The sequence below is a fragment of the Nycticebus coucang genome, chromosome 8, assembly GCF_027406575.1.
Source record: "Nycticebus coucang isolate mNycCou1 chromosome 8, mNycCou1.pri, whole genome shotgun sequence".
In the NCBI taxonomy this organism is placed as follows: Eukaryota; Metazoa; Chordata; class Mammalia; order Primates; family Lorisidae; genus Nycticebus; species Nycticebus coucang.
The window spans coordinates 31003772-31026133 of record NC_069787.1 but is presented as its reverse complement, the minus strand read 5'-3'; the positions used below and the strand labels follow the sequence as shown (position 1 = coordinate 31026133).

Genomic DNA, 22362 nt, shown 5'->3' with positions numbered 1-22362 from the left:
CAAGAACAAATAAATATACATTTCAACTCAGATCTCTGTATGAGCGTCTGAGAGAACTTTAAAGTATCTCAGGAATGGAAGAAAAAGTATCCAATGTACTCAGCCCTACTATGAAACTAAATTATAGCTTTCACATGAAGGTTATAACCCAACTATAGCACATGACTATGAGGAAAGGGCCAAGGAAATGGAAGGGAGTGGGGAGGTTAGGGTGGAGGGAGGGCAATAGGTGGGGTCACACCTAGAGTGCATCCTAGAATGGGTACAGGCGAAACTTACTAAAGGCAGAATTCAAATGTCTACATACAATAACTAAGAAAATGCCATGAAGGCTACGTTGAACAGTTTGATGAGAATATTTCAGATTGTATATGAAACCAGCACACTGTACCCCTTGATTGCACTAATGTACACGGCTATGATTTAACAATAAAAAAAAAAAGAAGAAGAAGATAAAAGAACAATTGCTAGCTGAAGTACCTTAGTGTTTATTCTAAAAGACCATGGACAACTGGAAAATTGAAATAAGGAGACTGCCTCCATCTTACACTCTCAAACTCTGCTACAGATGCCTAGACAAGGCTAAATAGCAGATGATCCAATTTTTTTTATTTTTGGTGAGAAATAACTGTTCTCCAAAGTTGTAGGCAAAAAAATCACATGCTATGCTTTTAGTGTTATAAATCTACACTGTCCAACATGGTAGCCACTAGGCACATATGTCTTCAGAGCACTTAAAACATGACTAATCTGAAATGAGATGAGCTGGAGGCGTATAATTACGAATGAGATTTCTGAAGATTAGGACCAGAAAAACCATAAAATATTCCATTGATAATTTCTTTTTTTTGATTACATGTTGAAATGATGCCGTTTTAGAATACATTAGGGTAAACAAAATGTATTATTAAGGTTAATTTCGTTCATTTCCTCCTACTTCCCTTAATATGACTATTAGAAAATTTTAAAATACTTACCACACGTTACATTTCTAGTGGACAAAGGCAAGCCATACAGATAATGAAAGTATCTGTATGACTCCAGAAGGAGTGGTCAATGAAAGGCAGGCAGCAGGACCTGATCTCTAATTTCTCAATGTATAAGTAGAGAAAAACTCACAATAGCACTGGGACATCGAGATTAGCTTTGGTCTATAGATAAGGAAAGTGAGGCCCAGGAAGGAGAAGGCACCTCTGCAAAGTTGCACAGCCAGTAAGTGGGAGGGCAAAACAGTGTAGCAAGGTTAAGTGTGACTTCAAAGTCATGCACTTCCCCTTTCTTTCCCCCAGACACAAGGGAGCTCTCTCCATGTTAAAGGAGGCTTAAAAAAGGATGCTGACTTCCTTGCCTCACTTGCCCTACAGGGCTTCAGCCACATTTCTCCCGGCCACTAGCCACAGCTGAGGACACTGGGTGAAATGGCCACTAAAAACTCAGAGACATTACCATGGAGTGATGTCCCGTATGCTGCTATCTCATTTTAAAAAAATAAAAGTTTTTCTAATAGGACTCTTTTGCTTTCACAGTTATCATCTCCTTTATTAGTTAACATGGATCACAACTTCCCTTTCGGACCATCTGATGTGCACTTGGGACATCACTGTTAAAGGCCTCCATTCACTCCCATCACACATCATTGACCAGTGCTTCCATGGTTCACATTTGTTTTCCATCAAAGCTGGGATGAAAACACCTACGTGATCATCCTATGAGGAATCCTGCTAATAAGTCCTGAGAGAGGCAAAAAAAGGGGAAGCTGTTTGCTGTTCTGGCACTTACTCCAAGTGACTCCAGTGAGTGACCCTGGCAGAGTCCAGGACAAAGGAGTGCCTATCAATCCTACCCAGGGAGGATCAGAAGGGCAGGAGACATCTCCAGTGTGTCAAGGAAAGGAGGTTTTTTCCCCTAGTACACAGACCATCACACTGAGGATTGTCCTGTGGCTCCACATCTCCTCCCAGGTCAACAGGACCTGACCCTGCTGCCACTTGTGCATGTGTGCACCAGGCAATCTGAAGGTGAGGGTAATCTGAATTTCTTTTTCTGTTGTTGTTGTTTTGAGACAGAATCTCACTTTGGCACTCTGTCAGAGTGCCGTGCATCATAGCTCACAGCAACCTCAAACTCCTGGGCTCAAGTGATCCTCCTGCCTCAGATTCCCAAATAGCTGAGACTATAAGTGCCCACCACAATGCCTGGCTAATTTTTCTACTTTTAGTAGAGGCAAGATCTCACTCTTTCTCAGGCTGGTCTCAAACTCCTGAGCTCAAGCGATCCACCTGCCTCAGCCTCCCAGAGTGCTAGGATTAAACTCATCCTTAAACAACTTCTTTTCTTCTGCAATTCAAAGTTCTCTCCTGCATCCATCCCTGTCAACAGAACCCATGACTAAAAAATTAACTAGTGGGAAACCACTACCTGTGAATTCACAGATGTAGGCAAGCATATTTCACCCATTATGAATTAGCTTACTTAGTTTCTTAGCAGCCTCAAGAGCTTCATTCACAGTGTCTGCGACAAAGAATCTTTGAACCCTCACTCCATTGTCGGACATCAGTTTCTTGCTCTGATATTCCTGCAGGTTCAGCCATCTTCTGGAGGTTAACTGAACTGCCTAGAGAAATTGAGGGAGAGAGGTAAGAACACCATACTAATAACGTGAAAAATAACAGTCACTCTACATGGCCAGTCCTACAGGCACTGTCTACTGGCAACCAGCAACACAAAGATGAGAGAAATGGAAGAAAACAGGGTTGATGTCAATTCTTCAGACTTAACTATTTTCAACTACACATACCCCCCAAACAAATGCATGTTTATAAAAACAGTATAAGCTGAATAAGGTCTGTAGTCTAGGTTAATAGCAACATACCAATGTCAATTCCCTGGTTTTGAAATCGTACTACAGCTACACGAGGTGCCAACGTAGGCAAAGCTGGATGAGCATACGTGGGAATGCTACACTCTTTTTGCAACTTCCTGCCAGTCTTTACGTATTTCAAAATAAAAAGTGATTTTAAAAACTATTAAGGAGGCTATTATATGGCATATGCCTCTCAACCCCCATCTCAAATAAATAAAAAGCATAACATTATTTTACTAACCGTATACGCATCATTAATCATTGTAAAGTTTTTAGGAACTTTTTTTTTAACTCTCTGAAGTCACTGGGCCACAGTCTAATTTACTTCTTCACTGTAGTTTTTAATAGAGACCAGGTACAGTCATTATGTGTTTAATGAGATTATCTTTTTCATACACCAAGATTGAATGCAAGAACCCAAATGATTCACCATTAAATATAACTAGTTTCTAAGCTGAACCTTGTGTATTAAAGTAATCTTGCTGAAGTTTTAAGTAGAAGCGGTTTTCCAATATACACTATCAGTTAGCTTTCATCTGTGTTGAAAGGAAACAGTCAAAGGTCACAATGATATGAACAAACAAATCCTTTCTTTACATTTCTTCCAATAATATAAACATCATTCTCTACCAAACCCATAAGCCACATTTTTAAAAGGGAAAAAAATCCGGGAAAAAAAGAATATATTTAGTGCAAGCTCCTTTGCATCCATGAGTCACAATGGAAAGGAACCACTACTTGCAAGACCTGGGATGATAATATCATTGCACATGCAAACCGAAAAAATCAGTCACACAACCGGCCACCATACAGGTGCAATGTGGACGGTCACCTGAGACAACCCCCAGTGACTTCAATCAATGGCTTTGGTGGATGTCCAAGGTACAGAGACCATAAAAGTGAGGTCCACAGGGATTCATCATATGGAGCCATCAGCTTTCAGGACCTGTAACATGTCCTTAAATGTCGCTTCTTCTGGAATCTCTAAGCTATGCTGCATTCCTGGAGCTCTTCTGAAGAAGGAAGATTCCAAAGAAACTCTAAACCTCACAACTAGACTGGAGTCCACTCAAGGGCACAGAATATGTCTTAAACTCCTCTGTGTTTTTACAAAGAATGTGAGATAGTTTGGCAAATGAAAGATATTCAAAAAATACCAGTTAGATGGCCAAATGAATAAATCTTGCCTTTTACAATTTTTTATTCCCAGAAACTGACCGCCTCTAAAAATAGACAAGTACAAGCTAGTCCTTAAGACTCGAAATAAACATGATTTACACACATTTGTAAACAACTTAAATTTTTTTTTTTTTTTTTTCCAGTTTTTGGCTGGGGCTGGGTTTGAACCCACCACCTCCGGCATATGGGCCAGCGCCTTACTCCTTTGAGTCACAGGCACCACCAAAACTCTGATCAAGTGTCGGGTTTTTTTTCTTTTTTTTTTTTGCAATATTTGGCCGGGGCTGGGTTTGAACCCGCCACCTCCAGCATATGGGGCAGGCACCCTACTCCTTTGAGCCACAGGCGCTGCCCACTAACAACTTAAATTTCAACATGATCAAGCCTAAAGATAGCTCTCTGTTCCATTCTTATAAATCTTGGTAATAATGTTGTTAATATTGAAACTGTGGGTACTTCCTCTTTAGAAATAAATAATACTGGGATAAAAATACATTGCCAGACAAGCAATGCTCACATCGTTTACTGTATATTATTTGTTAATCAAACTTCTTATATTTTAAGTCTTGATGAACATTAGTAATTTTAAAAACACAAAATTTTGTAGATGAACCTACTTATAGTTTTAACAGTATGTCACATATCAAGAAAAATACAAGTTTAAGGCATTTAGTAAAAGCCCCTTAATGAAAGAAAACATTAAGTGTTTGCTATGTGCTATTATGTAGGACCACTTTTAAAAGGCAAGTGGAAAGGATCAATAGATTATGTCTATGTTAACATACCAATTTAAAGCCATTAACCAAAGAAGAAAAAATATAGTTTGAAAAGAGCATTTAAGGGAGACTTAAAACAGCCACAGTGTGGTTGTGGTCAATTCCTTTTCATCAGAACACTCGTTGTATTAATTTTAGCTATGCTAATGCAATCTGCTGCAAACTAATTGCAATTGATCCAGAGAGCAGCTCCCTAGACATATAATATACATTGACTATTTCTACACTGACTCAGATGAAAGCCAGCTTAAAGTCTGCTGCTCTTAAATAGAAAACCAAGATAGTTACCAAAGTTCCAAAACCACCACTGATACTCACACTACCACCCCACAAAGTGATTTTCTTATAATCACCTCTTTTTCTCAGTCCAAGACTTGGAAGAACAGGGTCCCTGACTAGGTCTAAAACTTCAAGACGACTCCACTTATTAAGAATTTGTGGTAAGTCTAGAGAACAACTTGAGTTCACTTTTGCATTTTCTGAGGAAAAAATAAGGTAAAGAGAAATTTGTTAGGCAAGCAAATGATATACAGCATGCCAGAAATGTGATAAGCTGCTGACTAATAATAATAGTTTGACTACTATGAATTGAGCATTTACCATGTGCTAGAAATTATGTTAAATATTTATATTATCAATCTCATGATTAAAACAACCATGAAAAGTCAAGTATTATTATCTCTTTCTTTACCTGTCATTAGTGCAAATCAAAAAACACTCCCAGTCTTCCTCTTTCCAGGCACTGCTCTACCTTAGCCAAAGTTAGATGATGCCATCTCTGTAGGAGATGTGGAAAAACTAATGTTTTCTTCTCTTACATGGACAACACTGAACACTTCACTTTGGGGCACCAAAATGTGTGTGAGGGTTCATCCCCACACTCTAACCAAGCAATTCTCCAGCAGACACCAACTGGGTATCTTATCATTCACTTCAATTCTGATACCATCTACTCCCCAGAGTTAGTATGAGATCTCACAGATTACAGGCTCAGTCTCACATGACTATAGTCATCTCAGATGACAGTTGTTTTATCTGTGCTATGACCAGCCACCTGGTTCCTAAGATCCCCCTCCTCAGGCTTACTTAATTTTAGAGGATGGCTAAGTAGCTCAGGAAAACCCTCAAACTCCTGAGTTCAAGCAATCCTTCTGCCTCAGCCTCCCAAGTAGCTGAGACCAGAGGTGTCTACTACAACACCCAGCTAAATTTTCTATTTTTAGTGGAAATGGAGTCTTGCTCTTGCTCAGGCAGGTCTCAAACTCCTAAGCTCAAGCGATCGTGCTGCCTCAGCCTCCCAGAGTGCTAGGATTACGAGTGTGAGCCACCATGCTCAGCCACATTTGCCAATTCTTTACAAAGGACATCACAAAAGAATATCCAGGTAGAAAGATGTATAGAGTAAGGGACATGGGAAGCGGGTGGAGATTCCATGCTCTCTCTGGTCTATCACCCTCCAGATACCTCCCCATCTGCACAGCAACCTGAAGCTCTCCAAACACTGTCCTTTCGGGTTTTGTGGGGTGTTTTTTGTTTTTTGAGACAGATTCTCACTCTGCTGCTCAGGCTACAGTGCCCTGGTGTCAGTCTAGCTAGCTCACAGCAACTTCAAATTTCTGGTTTCAAGTGATCCTCTTGCCTCAGCGTCAGCCTCATGGAGACTTCTTTACTTTTTACATAGGCACGACTGATTACCTCAGTAGCCATTGATGATCAGCTCAACCTTCAGCCCCCCTCTTCTCTTCAAAGATTGAGAGGGTGGGGCTGAAAGTCCCAACCTTCAAATCATGAACCTTGGTCTTTCTGGTGATCAGCTGCCCATCATGAAGCTATGCAGGGGACCCCAACCTCTAGTCTTCTCATTAGCACACAAAAGACAGTCTTATCACACCAGAGATGCTGAAGGTCTTAAGAACTATGTACCAAGAACCTGGAGCAGAGACTATATATATATATAGATATATATATATTTTTTTTTTTTTTCCTTTTTAATTCTATCACAGTATCAAGTTTTGTGTACATACGGTAAGTGACATATTCAGGCCAATGTTGAATTGTCATCCCTCCCATCCCATTCAAGTTTTCTCCTGACTTAGGGTATGAAAACATTCAAGATGGCAGCTGACCTATCCAGAATAAGGATAGACAGACCCCAAGTGACTCACAATAAATGTGTAGTAAAAAGTAAACCTTTGTGGATTTTTAGCTGCTGAAATTCTGGGGGGTATTTGTTATTGTTATACAACAGCCTATCCTGACTAATAAAACCATCTATCAAATGAGAAAACTCAGACTGAAGGTTAAGTCGTTTGCCCAAGACCGCAGGTTACTGTAAAACACCAAAGCTCCTCTGAAAAGAATACTGATCAACTGGCTTACCCTGTTGGTTCTGTGTTTGTATTCTGGCTGCCCATTACCAGAGGCCACGTGGCGATACAGACTAAGATAGAGTTGAGTAAAATAGTGTCCCTGTCTGCAAAAGGCCAAAAGTCTACCAGAAATAGGACTTCTGCAAAACACTGGCACAGCACATTTAAGTTGAAATGTAACTACTCCAGGCTTTGGGGTAGAGGGAGGTAGAGATGTGAATAGTTGTTAGTCTAAGATACTAGAATGACAGAAGCTTATTTCAACTCCTAGGAAGAGCTTATCTGTGAAGATGCTAGTGTACTATCTTCCCTGCAGGAATCTCTCGGGGAATCCGTGAACTCTGTAATGTATGTAAAGAAACAGTCTAAACATTATCTGACTTAGCCTTTCGATTGTTTCTGACACTTACTTGCCCACCTGCCCTCATATCCATTCCCTATGCTCCTTTGCCTACTGCCTATAACTGAGACCCTGTTCAGACACTGAACAGTGGGGCAGGGAGACACCAAGTTCTGCTGTTTCCTTTTTGAGCAGGGCAGTAACTCCTCTGAAACTCAGGTCCCTCAAGAAAGCCCTTTCTTCCGCAATTTCAACTCCCACCATCCCCCCACCATGACATTGTTCCCACAACCAGGCCCTGAACTCTGATAAAACCACCCTATTCCTCAGAATCTTCCACTGTTGTCAATCCCAGTGTTGTCTCCCCAACCTGTGTATTTCCATTGATTCCAACAACTTTTTTTTTTTATTAAATCATAGTTGTGTACATTAATATGATCATGGGGCACCATACACTTGGTTCATAGACCGTTTGACACATTTTCATCACACTAGTTAACACAGCCTTCCTGGCATTTTCTTAGTTATTTTGCTAAGACATTTACATTCCACATTTACTAAGTTTCACATATACCCTTGTAAGATGCACCGCAGGTATAATCCTATCAATCCCCCTCCCTCATTCCAACAACCTTTGTAACTAATTTTCTTTCCCTTGTTGAACTCTAATAAATAACCTCATGGAATCTCCCATTTTCCTGAAAGGAAATGATTTACATATCACTTCATAGTCTGAAGGTGAAGAGAATGGCAACAATCTACCTACATGCGTCATTTTGAAAGATTCGAGACACACGAAAATCAAGAAACATACAAGGTCTGACGATTAACTTCACAAACTTGCCACAGTGTGCTTATGTCGGCAGCACTGTATAAACAACTCAGTAAGGTTTCATAATGTTGGTGTATCAGTGTTTCACAGTTGTGCTCATGTCAATATGTAGTGGTGTCTGAGTGGTGTTCCTTATTGTTGTTGTGTGTTTTTGTGTGCTGTCATGAGAATGTTGGAGCTTGAAAAAAGCAACAAACACACACTAAATTTCTTATTAAACTTGGAAACAGTGGAAGTGAAATCAGAGACATGTTAGTCAAAGTTTATGGGAATAATGCCATGAAGAAAATCACAGTGTACAAATAGATTAATTGTTTTTTAAGGGGAGAGAAGACATCACTGAAGGGAGGTCAGGGTATTGGTAACAAGCAGAACTGATAAAAACACTATAAAATTCATTACACCGTGCATCAAAATCATCATTTAACTGTGAGAAGCATGGCAGACCAAGTAAACATCAAGAGAGAAACATTTAGGAAAATCTTAATTAAAAATCTTGGCCAACAACTCATGGCTCTTGCATCACGACAATGCACCAGCTCACAAAGCAGTATCTATGAGAGATTTTTTAGCCAGTAAAAAAATAACTATATTGGGGCCGTGCCTGTGGCTCAAAGGAGTAGGGCGCCGCCCCATATACTGGAGGTGGCAGGTTCAAACAGGGCTCCAGTCAAAAACTGCAAAAAATAAAATAAAAAATAAAAAAACAACTGTATTGGAATACCTTCCCTACTCACCTGATCTAGCCCCCAATGACCTTTTTTCTTTACCAGAAGATAAAGGAAATAGTGAAAGGAAGACATTTTGATGACATTCAGGACATCAAGGGTGATACAACAATAGTTCTGATGGCCACTCCAGTAAAAGACTTCCAAAATTGCTTTGACGAATGGACTAGGTGCTGGCTTTGATGCATATCTTCCCAAGGGGAATACTATGAAAGTGACCATAGTGATATTCAGCACTGAGGTTATGTAGCACTTTCTTTAGAATGAGTTCACAAACTTAATTGTCAGACCTCATAAAATCCAGATAGATGGAAACAAATGAAGCCCTCCCAGCAACACTGATAAGCCCAGCAACTTGAAACTCCCACAGGTCAATCAGAAAGGATGCTGTCACCTGTGTTTCTTGGAAGTGAAATAATGAACCAGAACACAGCATGCCTCAAAACTTTCATACTGACCTATATAAAAGGGGCTTTGGGACATTATGCCAGGGAAGCTTCTCAGTGATGTCATTCATATTTTGGGGTTCTGAGATATAAAAGAACCACTGGAGTCCAGCCTGCTCATTATACAGACAGGAACCTTGAGGCCTAGAGCCAGAGGCATGATGAAAACTGGCCTCATTCCTATTTTCTTTCCTTCCTTCATATGGATTTTGGCAAAGGGACCATCTCAGGAATAGCACCATGCTCTCAAATGACATGAGATAGGTGAGCACCTAAGTTTTCTTTCTTTTAGACTCATACAATAGCCTAACTATCATTCCCTTCCATCCACCTTTCTTTGATACAATAAGCATTTCAAAGCCTTGAGGGGAAGGGGAAAGAATACAACTTAAAGGAAACATAGCCCATAAAGATTTAAGGGCTTTGGGGGGAAAGGGAGCAGAGGCAGAAGAAAGAGAATAAAAAATGAGGGGAAGGAGGAAGGAAACAAAGAAGTAACAAGACAATTATGACTCAGCGGGCAAAAATTTATAAGTTACAAGCAAACTCAAAGCACAAAATTAAATAGCTATAAAGAAAAAAATGTCACAACTGAGAAATCATCCTCCACCAAATGGTTTTAAAATCAGTGGTGTAGAGGCTACCAAAATAGCACCACAGGGGGTAGAAACCAATAAAGCTGGTGCCAAAAGAAATGTCACTGAGCTGGGCGCCCCCCAAAGGGAAAACCTGTGAGCCACATCTGCCCACTGGCTGTGCACTTGCTCCACCTTTCCTCAGCCTGGCTTTGCACAGCAGAACTGCCCTACTGAGAAAGCAAGAGAAAGAAGTGTTGGAAAGAGCCCAAGACAGCTCGGCACCTGTAGCTCAGTGGCTAGAGCGCCAACCACATACACAGAAGGTAGGGGATTCAAGCGCAGGCCAGGCCTGCCAAACAACGACAACTACAACCAAAACATAGCCAGGCGTTGTGGCAGGCACCTGTAGGCCCAGCTACTTGGGAGGCTGAGGCGAGAGAATCAGTGAAGCCTAGGAGTTGGAGGTTGCTGTGAGCTGTGATGCCAGAGCACTCTACCAAGGGCGACATAGTGAGACTCTGTCTCAAAAAAAAAAAAAAGAAAAGAAAAGAAAAGAAAGAGCCCAAGACTTCCTACTAGTAATTAGGAAAACAGAAATTCCAACAAAATAAGTCATTCTGCCAACAGGAATGAAGATGTCACTGGATGGAGGGGATAAAGATGAGGTTTGATAACTGTCATGGTTGACGGTATGGTGAGAAACAGTTTCTCATATACTAGCTATGGATGGAAGGCACTGGTGCAACCACCTGCAAAACAATTTGACAGCGTTGAGGACACTAAACCACCCACATCCTCTGACCTGGAAAGTCTACTTCTGTAGGTATCTATCCTGGCAAAACAGGTACCAGAGACATACAAGGATCTTCTGTATAGCATTGTACGTAACAAAGGGTGAAGCTGGAATGATGCAAATACCCATAAAAGAGGAGACAAGCTAAACAAACTATAAGCATAATGTACCAAAGCTATCCGAAGCATTTAAAAACCTGTGGCAACACAGTGTGCATGTTTCCCTACAATTCTCGATTCTCTTGTAGTTAGTGAGCCAAAACTTCTAGGACAATGTTTTTCAATTTTTTTTTTTAATCTCATGGCACGCTTGAACCTATAGTTAAACTTCATGGCAAATTATAAATTATGTTGTTCAAAGAAAAGAGAAAAAAAATAATTTTATATATATATATACTGTGCTTTGAACTTCTTTCGAAAATAATTTGATTAATGATCTTTAAAAATTTTTACAGTGGAGCGATGCCTGTGGCTCAAAAGAGTAGGGTGCCGGCCCCATATCCCGGTGGTGGTGGGTTCAAACCTGGCCCCAGCCAAAATCTGCAAAAAATAATTTTTTTTTTCATGGTGGCTCATGCCTGTAATCCTAGCACTCTGGGAGGCCAAGGCAGGTGTATTGCCTGAGCTCACCAGCTGGAGACTAGTCTGAGCCAGAGCAAGACCTCATCTCTAAAATCGCCGGACATTGTGATGGCCTATAGTCCCAGCTACTTGGGAGGCTAAAGCAAGAGAATTGCTTAAGCCCAAGAATTTGAGGTTGCTGTGAGCTATGATTCCACAGCACTCTACCAAGGGTGACAAAGTAATACTCTGTCTCAAAAAAATTCATAGCACAGTGGTTGAAAATCCAGTGCCATTTTTGTTGACTGCAAAGCCTTAGAAGCCATATGTTGAGATGATGGAGTCATAAGGTAGAAGCAGCCCACATTATCAAATGACTATAGGAGGACTACTGCTCTGGAGTCATCTGACCCACATTCCCATGAATGAGAAATAAGCCTTAGATGCACTCATCACTGAAATCTTGGGAGAAACTCTTCCTAGCAGTATTATAACTAGTCTAGCCCATTAAGTCTAAATACCTTAGCACTTATTATTCTACAAGGCACATTAGTGAAAGAAATCAGCAAGTCGTAGAACAATATCAAAAGCAGAATAACATTTTTAGATATACACGTCCACATGTGATGCAACATTCTTTATCTCTAGAGAGATTATCTATCTCTGTAGATAGATGCATGAGTAAATGTATGGAAGAAGGTCCAAAGGACATTCCCAAAGCTATTGCCAGTAAATCTGGGAAGGGCAGACCAAGAATCTTTATAGGATTTTTTTTAATTTCAAAGAATCCATTTATAACTTGTGCAATGAGAATCAATCTACAAAAACATAGCATGGATAGGCAGGAAGCATCAACTCCAGGCTTTAGCACACTGTGTAGAGTCCCTGTTAACTTGTGTGAAAAATGAAGGGGGTGAATCCCTACTTAAATGTGGCAGGTTCTTCAAATGCAGTATGAAATCAAGACAGGAAGCAAAAGCTGCATTTTGTTACATAGAACCTTTAATATAAACTCCTGCTGTTAGACATGAAGAGCCTCTTAAACCTCATTTCCAGCTCTCAACAGCAATGACGACAATGGAATACAAACAAGGAATTAGCTGTAAACTCAGAGGAAAATATATTTCCCTCTCATTACAGGCATGGAACGAAGGCAGATGCTCAGTGGGTTGTGGTAAGCCAAAAGTTAGTATGTGTTTGTTATATTTTAGTTCTGTCAGTGTTGTTCTGTATGCAAATTAGCACCCATAAATCCACCTTAGTCACGTTACCTAGGAAATACGAGGCTTCAAATAAATGTGTTGGTGCAAATGAAAAGACAGATATAACTCAATGTGTCTCAAAATGAGTGTCATAAAAATAAAAGGCCAGCTTGCTTAAAACAGACTCTGATGAGGAAGCCACTTAAAGTGTGCTGTCCTGTAAAAGAGATTAAGGGGAATCCTGTTTGGAAGAGGACGTAAGAGTAATACTGTTCTGTTAGGGCTTGAATGTGATGACGCTACCATGTCAGCTTCTCTTTCAGAACGAAAATATGCTAAAGAAATAGGTTTTTTTAAAAAGCAACTATTATGATTAAAGACTAAGCCTATAGAAAGGAAAAAATGATGTCAGACATGGAAGGAAGAGAAGAAACAGGAGTAATGACATGTATCTTACTCTGTGTTCAGGCTAAAGTGAACGGTCTACATTTGGAATCACCTTTGAAAATATAACATTCCTTTTGTCCAGAACTACAATGCTTTTTTCTGGCCCTGCCACTCTCCACGGAGGTCACCCCCAATTTGCACACTGTAAGAAAATTAGTTAACCAATTAATTAGCCCCCTGTGGCTGAGTTCTTAAGCTCTAGTAGGGCTACAAAAGGATATTACCAACCCTATGGATGGCAGAAATAACAGCTAAAATGAGTTTCCTCATTTATAAATAGAGGATGCTAACAGGCCATTCTCACAGGTTGTTGTGAGGATTCAATGAGTTAATACTGCAAATGAATTTGAACGATGCCAATGATAAGTACTGAAAGAAGGCAAGCTATTATCACTTAATGCATAAATAGAAAGGAGTAGGAAAATTGTAGTAAGTCAACACTCAGCAATCATTCGGATAAAAATATTTGGGGATCGCATAAATGATTTTTTACAAATAGGGTCCAAGGTGTCCTGCACTTTAAATGCATTTGGGGAAGTATTTTAAAACTCTTATCACGGAATCTCTACACCTGAATCACTCAAGAATCACAAAAAGAGACAGAATAGTAATTTCCAATAGAAAGAACCAGAAAAATCTCACATTCAATAAGCATCTTAAAATGTACCACTTACACTAAGTAAATTTACTTTTCATCTCAGGTAAGCTAGACTATCCCTATCCCACAGATAAAGAAGTCTGCAAGTAAAAAAGAGGTTGAGTAACTTGGGTGAGGCCACCCAGTTGACTGAGAGTCCAGATTTGAAGCCAAGTCTCCTGCATATAAAACTGTAAATCTTGTGTCAATAAAAAAAAAAAAAAAACATACAAAAACTACCTTGCCGTTCCTGACCTAAAAATACTGTTTTCCACTTTAAAGTTTAAAAAATAAAGCAGTTAGCAAATTGTGAACAATAATAATGATAGGTACCTAAAAAGATAATGTTGATGGAATGTGAAATTTAATTAGAATAGATGGCTAGAGAAAAAAGTCCTTTAAAGTTTCCTGATCAAGAGGAACAATACTGGAGTCTTCACAGGAATCAGACTGGAATCAGACCAGCAGCCTGGGGCCATTTCTGCTCCATTTATAATACATCTCTGATGGCACCACACCTCTTGTTTAAGGCCCATAGCAATAAAGTGAGCAGCTTCTGCTTATGAAATAATAATAAAATAATTTATCCTACCAGCAAAGAATTGAAAGTTGAGCTTTCAGACTTGTCAGAAACTGGAACATAGCACGTTCCTATTTTAGAATTCATTCTTCTTGGCAAAGTCTTAGGTTTTCAAACCAAATCAAATACTTGTGAACACTTCCAAGTGCCATGAAGTTCCACAAAGTATGCTGTCCACTTGATGAACTTACCTCATTTCTCCCAGTAAAGGAAAACATCAGTAGAAGCCTATTTTACAGATGAGCAAATTGAGACTCAGAATAGCTAAGTGCCTGCTCAGAATGACAAAGCCTGGTTAGAAGAAAAACCGTATTTCAGATCCAGGGATGTCTGACCGCAGAGCCTGTGCCCTCTATTGAGACAGTGCCTGTGAAGTGTCTCCCAGTGTACAAAAGCAGGTCCTGAGCTGTGCAGTCAACCAGGGCAGGAAAAGCAGCAGGGGACACTGGTGTACAGATCTTACTTCAGGAAAACACAGAGCTGTACTGAATATGAGGCTCAGGGGGAACATGGGAAGCTCTGAATGAAAGAGAGTGCTAGATGGGTTTCCCTAAGCCAAAAGAATTAAGATTCTCAAAGACCCTGCCTTGTTCTTTTTATTTTAAGTTCAGCAGAAAAGCAGCATATTTTTTAAGGAGCAAAGAAATATAAAACTCTTTGTAGTAAGGACAAATGCCCAAAGGAGAGTTCATTGCATACCTTCATAATGCTGTTCTGCCAGTAACAAGAAGGAAATGGAGGGAAAAAATACAACCTTGATAAGCATTAGCATATCAGCACACCAGCAGAAACAAATGTATAAAAGGCTTTAAAAATAATGAGCACCATCGTTTCAGAATGCCTGTCCATCCCCTGCTGGAGAGTATGCCAGCTTAATCACATTGCAGAAGAAAATCACCTTAATTTTATGTTGTGAACAGAAGTGGGCAAGATATACTTATTGATTAAGAAAACAAATTATGGTAATATAAACATACACTGGCATTTAACTCCTAACAAAGAAATGGACAGGGTCAGGCAGCGCCTATGGCTCAAGGAGTAGGGTGTCGGCCCCACATACTGGAGGTTGTAGGTTCAAACCTGGCCCTGGCCAAAAACTGCAAAAAAAAAAAAAAAAAGAAAGAAAAGAAATGGACAGGGTCTATATTTTGTTCATTTTTTTTTAACAATTTTCCACTGCATTTACAATGTCATCCAAGATCTATCAGTCAACTGCACAGACAAGTTCTTTGTCTTCACCAAGCTTTTGTCCTGGGGGAAGGGGGGCAGGCAGGGAAGAAAGATGTGAACACATAAATGAAAAGTGTAATTAAAGAGCATGGGAAGGTCTACGAAGAAAATAAAAGACACACGATGAATTACGCAGGTCACCTTCAGACTGAATGGTCACCTCTGAGGCAGTGACATCTATGCAGAGACCTGATGACAGAAAGGAGGTGCACCTGTGAAGAAACAGGGTCGAAGCACAGCAGGCTGAAAGCCAGCATGTTCCGAGGATCCAAGGCAGGAAACAGATTGGTTTGTGCAGAAACTAGGCAAGTGTGGTCAGAAAAGCGTGTGGAAGGGGCACAGGGACCAGATCATGCAGGTGCTTGTAAGCTACAGCCTGGAATTTAGACTTTATTCACTCCGAGTTTTAAGCAGGAGAGTGAGAAAAATCAAAATTTTCATTTTTTAGAAAAGTCACTCTGTCTTCTATTTAGGGAATGAAACAAATAAGGAGACAGCTGCTTGAAACCATATCAGGGTCAGCAAACTTTTTTCTATAAAGGGCCAGATAGTAACTATTTCAGGCTTTGAGGGCCAGGTAGTCTCTTTTGTAACTATTTAACTCTGCCTTTGCAGCACAAAGTAGCCACAGATAATATATACAGGAGTGGGCATGGCTGTGTTCCAATAAAGCTTTATTTACAAAAACAAGATTTGGCTAGCAGGCAGTGCACTGGTCCCTCAACTAGACTACAGAAAAGGGCAGTAATCACGGAGCAGAGAGAAATGAGGAGATTCTGGATACAGTTTGGTGACAAAGCAAAGTTTATTCGTGGGTTAAATGTGGGTTTAGGGGAAAAAGAAATCCAGTATTAGGCATAACACTGTACAATGATAATTCATATTAATGTGGTGAATTTTGTATATTTGCTAGTCATAAGAAAAAGAAATTTTATGTGGTGAATTTTATGTATTTGCTAGTCATAAGAAAAAAGCATTTTTTAATTTAAAAAACTTTTTAAGGGAGACACAGCCTATATCCTTCTCCCTGCTCTGGGGGTTGGAGGAGAAGGAACATTTCTTTAAAAATTACTTTATCTGGGCGGCGCCTGTGGCTCAATGGGTAGGGTACCAGCCCCATATACTGAGGATGGCGGGTTCGAACCTGGCCCCAGCCAAACTGCAACGACAAAACAGCCAGATGTTGTGGCAGGCGCCTATAGTCCCAGCTACTCAGGAGGCTGAGGCAAGGGAATCACCTAAGCCCACGAGCTGGAGGTTGCTGTGTGTGGCACCACAGCACTCTACCAAGGGTGACAAAATGAGACTCTGTCTCTTTAAAAAAAAAATTACTTTATCTTTGGATTTTTTTGCGCAAACTGGCATGATATGGTTTGAACATCTCCTCCAAAACCCATTATGAAATTTAACCCCCAAGGTGGCAATACTGAATGGTAGAATCTTCAAGAGCCCTCATGAATAGGTTAATGCATTAACAGGCCATCATGGAAAGGGAACTGGTGGCTTTATAAGAGGAAAGACTTGAGCAAGCACACTCAGCCCCTCCCCAGGTGATGCCCTATATCAACTCAGGACTCTGCAGAGAATTCCCACCAGCAAGAAGACCCTCACAGATGCAGCCCTTTGACTTGCACTTCTCAGGCCACCATAACTGTACAAGACAAATTCCTTTTCTTTATAAATTACACAGTTTCAGGTTTTCTATTATGAGCAAAAGGAAGCAGACCAAGACATGGCCTTTGTGTTACACTAAATTATTGACATTCCCACACATCATTCCACCACATCAGAGTTGCTGGGTCTTTGATCCTGTAACATTCTTCCATTATTTAACATTAATCCCAGCAGGCAATAGGCAAACGACCCTGCAGTAACGACATCCTGCTACAGTGTCCTATCTGAGCTTTTCTTCAAGGCCTCCCTTGAGTAAAGAGACACTACTTATGTAGAAATAACAAAAGAGAAGAATTAATGACTAAGGATTAATAAGATATGGCATATCCAATGGAATACTGTGAAATGGTTCAAATGAATGAAGCCGCTCTTAAAGTTTACCAATGCAGATATATTCCCAAAGTAAAACACCAAGAGAGAAAAACAACCAAAACACAAGTGGCAGAACAAGAGGAATACATACGAGTATTTATGTACACTGAAATAAAAAAAATAATTAAACCATCTTATGAAAATGTGTGAAACAGTTTTGACGGTGACGTGCCACGTCTAGGACTATGTTAGAGGGTCAGACAGGGTCATAGCTTTTGGGATGAGGTACCAGGAGACTTTGTAAACAATCTGAGCAAACATGAGAAAATAGCAACATTTAAAACTTCTTCATAGTAGTCCCACAGGATTATGATATTAATCTCCACATTCTCCACTTTCCTTAATAAAATTCGTTACATTATTTAATGTAATTAATAATTAGATTTAATTTCAAGAAGATGGATTTATTAATCAGTATCACGAAAGAGGGCACGCTCTTAAAATTTTGCTAATTACTTTTAGTAAGATTAATAATTTTTCTAATTACCTTTAAAAGATTAATAAGATCTAGAAGAAATCCGAGCTCTTGCGATGCCCGGAGTTCCCTCAACAAGCTGGCCTCAAGTGTTCATCCATGGGCTTAGGCACTGCCCTTGTGACCTGCCAAGACCACATCCCTGAAGAACAAGTGAGCTCGTGAGAAAAAAGGAGGATGATATTTTTCAACCATGAACTAGCTAAAGCCGTTATTTTTTCAACCAGTGCGCCACATGCCATGACAGGACCTTAGTATGCCATGAAATTTTTTTAAAGATCATTAATTAAATTATTTTCAGAAGATGTTCAAAGCACAGTTAAGTATTCTTTTTTTTTTTTATGAGCAACCTAATTTAAGTGTGCTGTGGAAGTTTAACTCTAGGTATGAGTGTGCCGTGAGATTAAAAAGGTCGAAAAACACTGATCTAAAGGTTTGTGCCCAGAAGCTTGGTCTTACAAACCAGGCTCATGTTCATAAAAACTCATTTTCCGCTCACTTCTGCCCTAAATAATTCTAGAACTTATTTCCCAAAAATCAGGCCACTCATCTAACTCATTAAAAAATATATACATGATATGTGTATGTCATTTCCTCCATTCATTTCCTCCATTCACTCAAGTGAGTCTCTTTGGGGACAAAAGGAGGCTTGGCTTGCAAGAATCACCTCCACGTGAAATACTCACATGAAAAGAAACTCAAAAGTGTGTAATAATACAACCACCTTGTGTTCATTCCTTAAATCTTCAAAGAGGGGAGAAAAAAAATCTTGTTCTGGGGCCATTAATTGTTCAGCTAACCCCAAGCCATCATTCTACACACACCATCAGAGCAGATCATTAATAATACTGGGAGAAGGGAAAATATTAGATATTTTTCTTTGAATCTTGTTGCCCAAACACATCACCAGAATGAACAGACCAACAGCAATGTTTTTCATGATCACTGCCTCAAATGAGCTTATCATACCATTGAGTAAAACAGAGATATCAGTAAAACACAAGACCTAGGCTGGGTGCAATAGCCTGTAATCCTAGCCCTCTGGGAGACTGAGGCAGGTGAATTGCTTGAGCTCAGGAGTTTGAGACCAGCCTGAGCAAGAATGAGGTCCCGTCTCTAAAAGTAACTGGGTATTGTGGCAGACACTTGTACTCGCAGCTACTCAGGAGGCTGAGACAAGAGGATCCCTTGAGCCCAATTGTTTGAGGTTGCTGTAAGCTATGAGACCATGGCACTCTATTGAAGGTGACAAAGTGAGACTCTGTCTCAAAAAAAAAAAAAAAAAAACACAATAGCTAGCCTTCCAGGGTTGGACACAAGAGGGTACAATCAGACAACATATGTGAAGGTGCTCTGTAAAGCACCTTCTCTGTAAACCCTGAAGACCTACATGCACACCTAGCATTACCATTGGTAAAGTGTGTCACCTCCATACATCAGATGCAGCTCCTCCATAGGGCTCTGCCACCGCCCTCTGTCCCCTGCAATTCTCCATTTGTCAGCCCTCCTTAAATTACTCCCCAAAGAGGGCAGCGCCTGTGGCTCAAAGGAGTAGGGCACCGGCTCCATATGCCAGAGGTGGCAGGTTCAAACCCAGCCCCAGCCAAAAATTGCAAAAAAAAAAAAAAGAAAGAAAAATTACTCCCCAAAGAGCTTTCCAATAAATCCAGTTGGAAGCCTGCAAAGGGGCAGACTTTATTTTAATCAACCCACTCTGCTCCTTCTAACAATCTAATAGTGCTTAATAGTTTAGGATACATTTGAGTCCAGTGGGATTTACCTAATAGCAAAGGACTTCTCATCACTTCTCTACAACAGTAGTTTTGAGCAACCTTGCTACCTCAATCTCAGAGGCTTACCTATCACAGTGGCATCCCACAGAAATGACACGGAGAGTAGTAAATGACCGACCTTTGCTGGGGAAATTCCTGAGATCATCTCTCTGACATTTGGGACAGTCTCCATACAGAATAATAATTGGTGTCTACAGGTCTGAAGTCCACTGTTTGTGTTTACAATGAGAAATTCATTCTTTTTGGGGAATAAAATACTGATGCCATGAAAAGTGAGTTAGATTTTTCTTTAAAGAAAAATGACAACTTTGTAGGAAGTGCCCCCTTTTTCCACAATTCCATTGTCAAAATCTCCATTCATAGGAGAAATTACAATCTTGAGTATGTAGTTCCACTGCTCTCCCCAATATTCCAAATAAAATGTCCTAGTTACAAAAGAAAAACACATGCCAAATCTCTCAAACTGTGTTAGTCATCTCTTCTCTTGGAGTATTTGAGTTTCTTTAGCCAGAGGAGATGGGGAGAATCACCTAAATCTTACCTCTGTCTCTCAGAATAACCCACAGAAGTTAAATGCAAGGCAAGCTTTCAGAAAACTAGGTAACATGAAAACTTCAAAATAATCCCTGAAAAAAAAAAAAAAATGTATACCACATGCAGAATACATAACACTCCCTTTCCGCCAGGAAGCTTTTTTTCCTCCTGGGAACTTGAAATAAATACTGTCACTCATTTGAAAAGTCCACCAGGATGACAGAGAACTCATAAAAATTTAAAAAAAAAGCACACACAAAAAGATCCTTGTAAAACAGTCAGACGGATAATATCTAAGCAGCAAAGAAAACAATATCCTAATTATACATGACCTTCATAAAATTAAGGGATTGAAAGAACCTAAGAAATATCAGCAAAGTTCAATTCTAATGATTCTTCTTTCAGGAACCTAGTGAAACACTCTGTGACATCACTACATTTTAACAACTGATCCAAACTGAAGGTGTATAGAGAATATGAATCAGAAAACAACAAAATACACTGTATTGCTTGGCAATGTCCCGAGCACAATTCCAGAAGGAGCTGGTAAATGAGAAATGAGCTTTAGTGGGTGAGGCCAAAGATAGTGGGGCACCTTTGCCACACCATTTATTAGCAGGTAACCTTTTACCTTATTTACTCATGACAAATGAAAATATCAACCACTGTAGCTCTGCAAGGTTGCTAGGAAAGCAAAATGAAAGATGTGTATAAAATCTCTTTTCTATCTGGTCTGAAATCAAGAAGCAACACAGGAAGGCAAGAAATGCCAGAGCCGTAGGAATTTGGTTCCATTATCTTCCACCTAGCCAGATCCAGCCAGCATCCAAATGGCCATACAATCCAAAGAGAAATACCCCAAACAACTGTCCCATTGGTCCTCACTCTCTTCATTTGGTGACCTCCTCCTTTGTCTCTAAAGTGAGACAGTCATCTCAAAGTCCATCTCTGCAGATCCCGCTAGCTTTGAGACACCAGACTTGAAAGCTACTCACCTTCCCAGGACAGAAGAAATACCAGTGGGAACACTGATAGCTGGAAAAATGACCTGAGACCCTGAAACATGTCTCCCCACAAAACCTATCTCCTAAGCATGAAACATCACCTACTCCACAGGTTAAGACATGGTGCTAATCACAACAGGGATACAGAGAGAAAGAACACAAGATAGCAAAATATCTAAGCTCACAGCAGCACTGGGGGAAAAAAATAAATGGAGTGACCCAGGGAGACCAAAAATTTAGAGAACTCCCTGAAGAATAGTAGGCAGATAACAACTACATCATCAAAAAGAATATAGGACAGGACTGCACTGTCCTTCGTTACATTTTAAACTGGAAAGCTGGGTACCTAAGGAGCAGAGGAGGGGCCCAGGCCATCACCAAAATGACCAGTATTAGGTAGCAAAGAGTCTGCTGGATAAGAGATGAAATCCTGGCCCAGGGGACTGCTGATGCGCAGGGAGAAGACCAGGTACTGGCTCACAACATGTGGCCACAAACTGTAGTCACTGACGGTCATTGACGGCTGAAACGCTACTGAAGGCCTTCACCCCCACACTGTGAAGCACAGTAGCAAGAATAACAAACAACGGGGGCCACCAACATCACAGACTGGAAACGAACAGAACACACACCTGAGGGGGAGAAGTTCAAGGAGAACATAACACAAAATTGTTTTTTAAAGTACAGTACATCAGAGCAATGTGAGGGGATACTATATACATCAAAAAAGTTAGCTAGAAATTTAAAAAAAAAATTATAAAAGGAAGAGAAGAGATGAGTTCAAAGTACAGAGAACATAAGCAGAAAACAAGTTAATGAGCTAGAAACTGGGGCTGGGAATGGGGAGCAGGGGTGCCATGGTCAAACATGCAGTTTTATTTTCATTACATAGTCACAATACATGCTATCTTATAAAGGTTCTGATTTGCACAACCATTTAAAAACATTTG

General features: G+C 40.1%; 1 protein-coding gene across 1 annotated transcript in view; it reads right to left on the bottom strand.

The window, feature by feature from the left end:
* The window catches only part of SUCLG2 (succinate-CoA ligase GDP-forming subunit beta), a 305540-nt gene that overhangs the window by 237979 nt on the left and 45199 nt on the right, over positions 1–22362 (bottom strand). The window contains exon 2 of the mRNA XM_053599312.1: positions 2473–2614. Coding sequence (XP_053455287.1) covers positions 2473–2614 — 142 coding nt within the window. The remainder of the gene's footprint in view (positions 1–2472; positions 2615–22362) is intronic.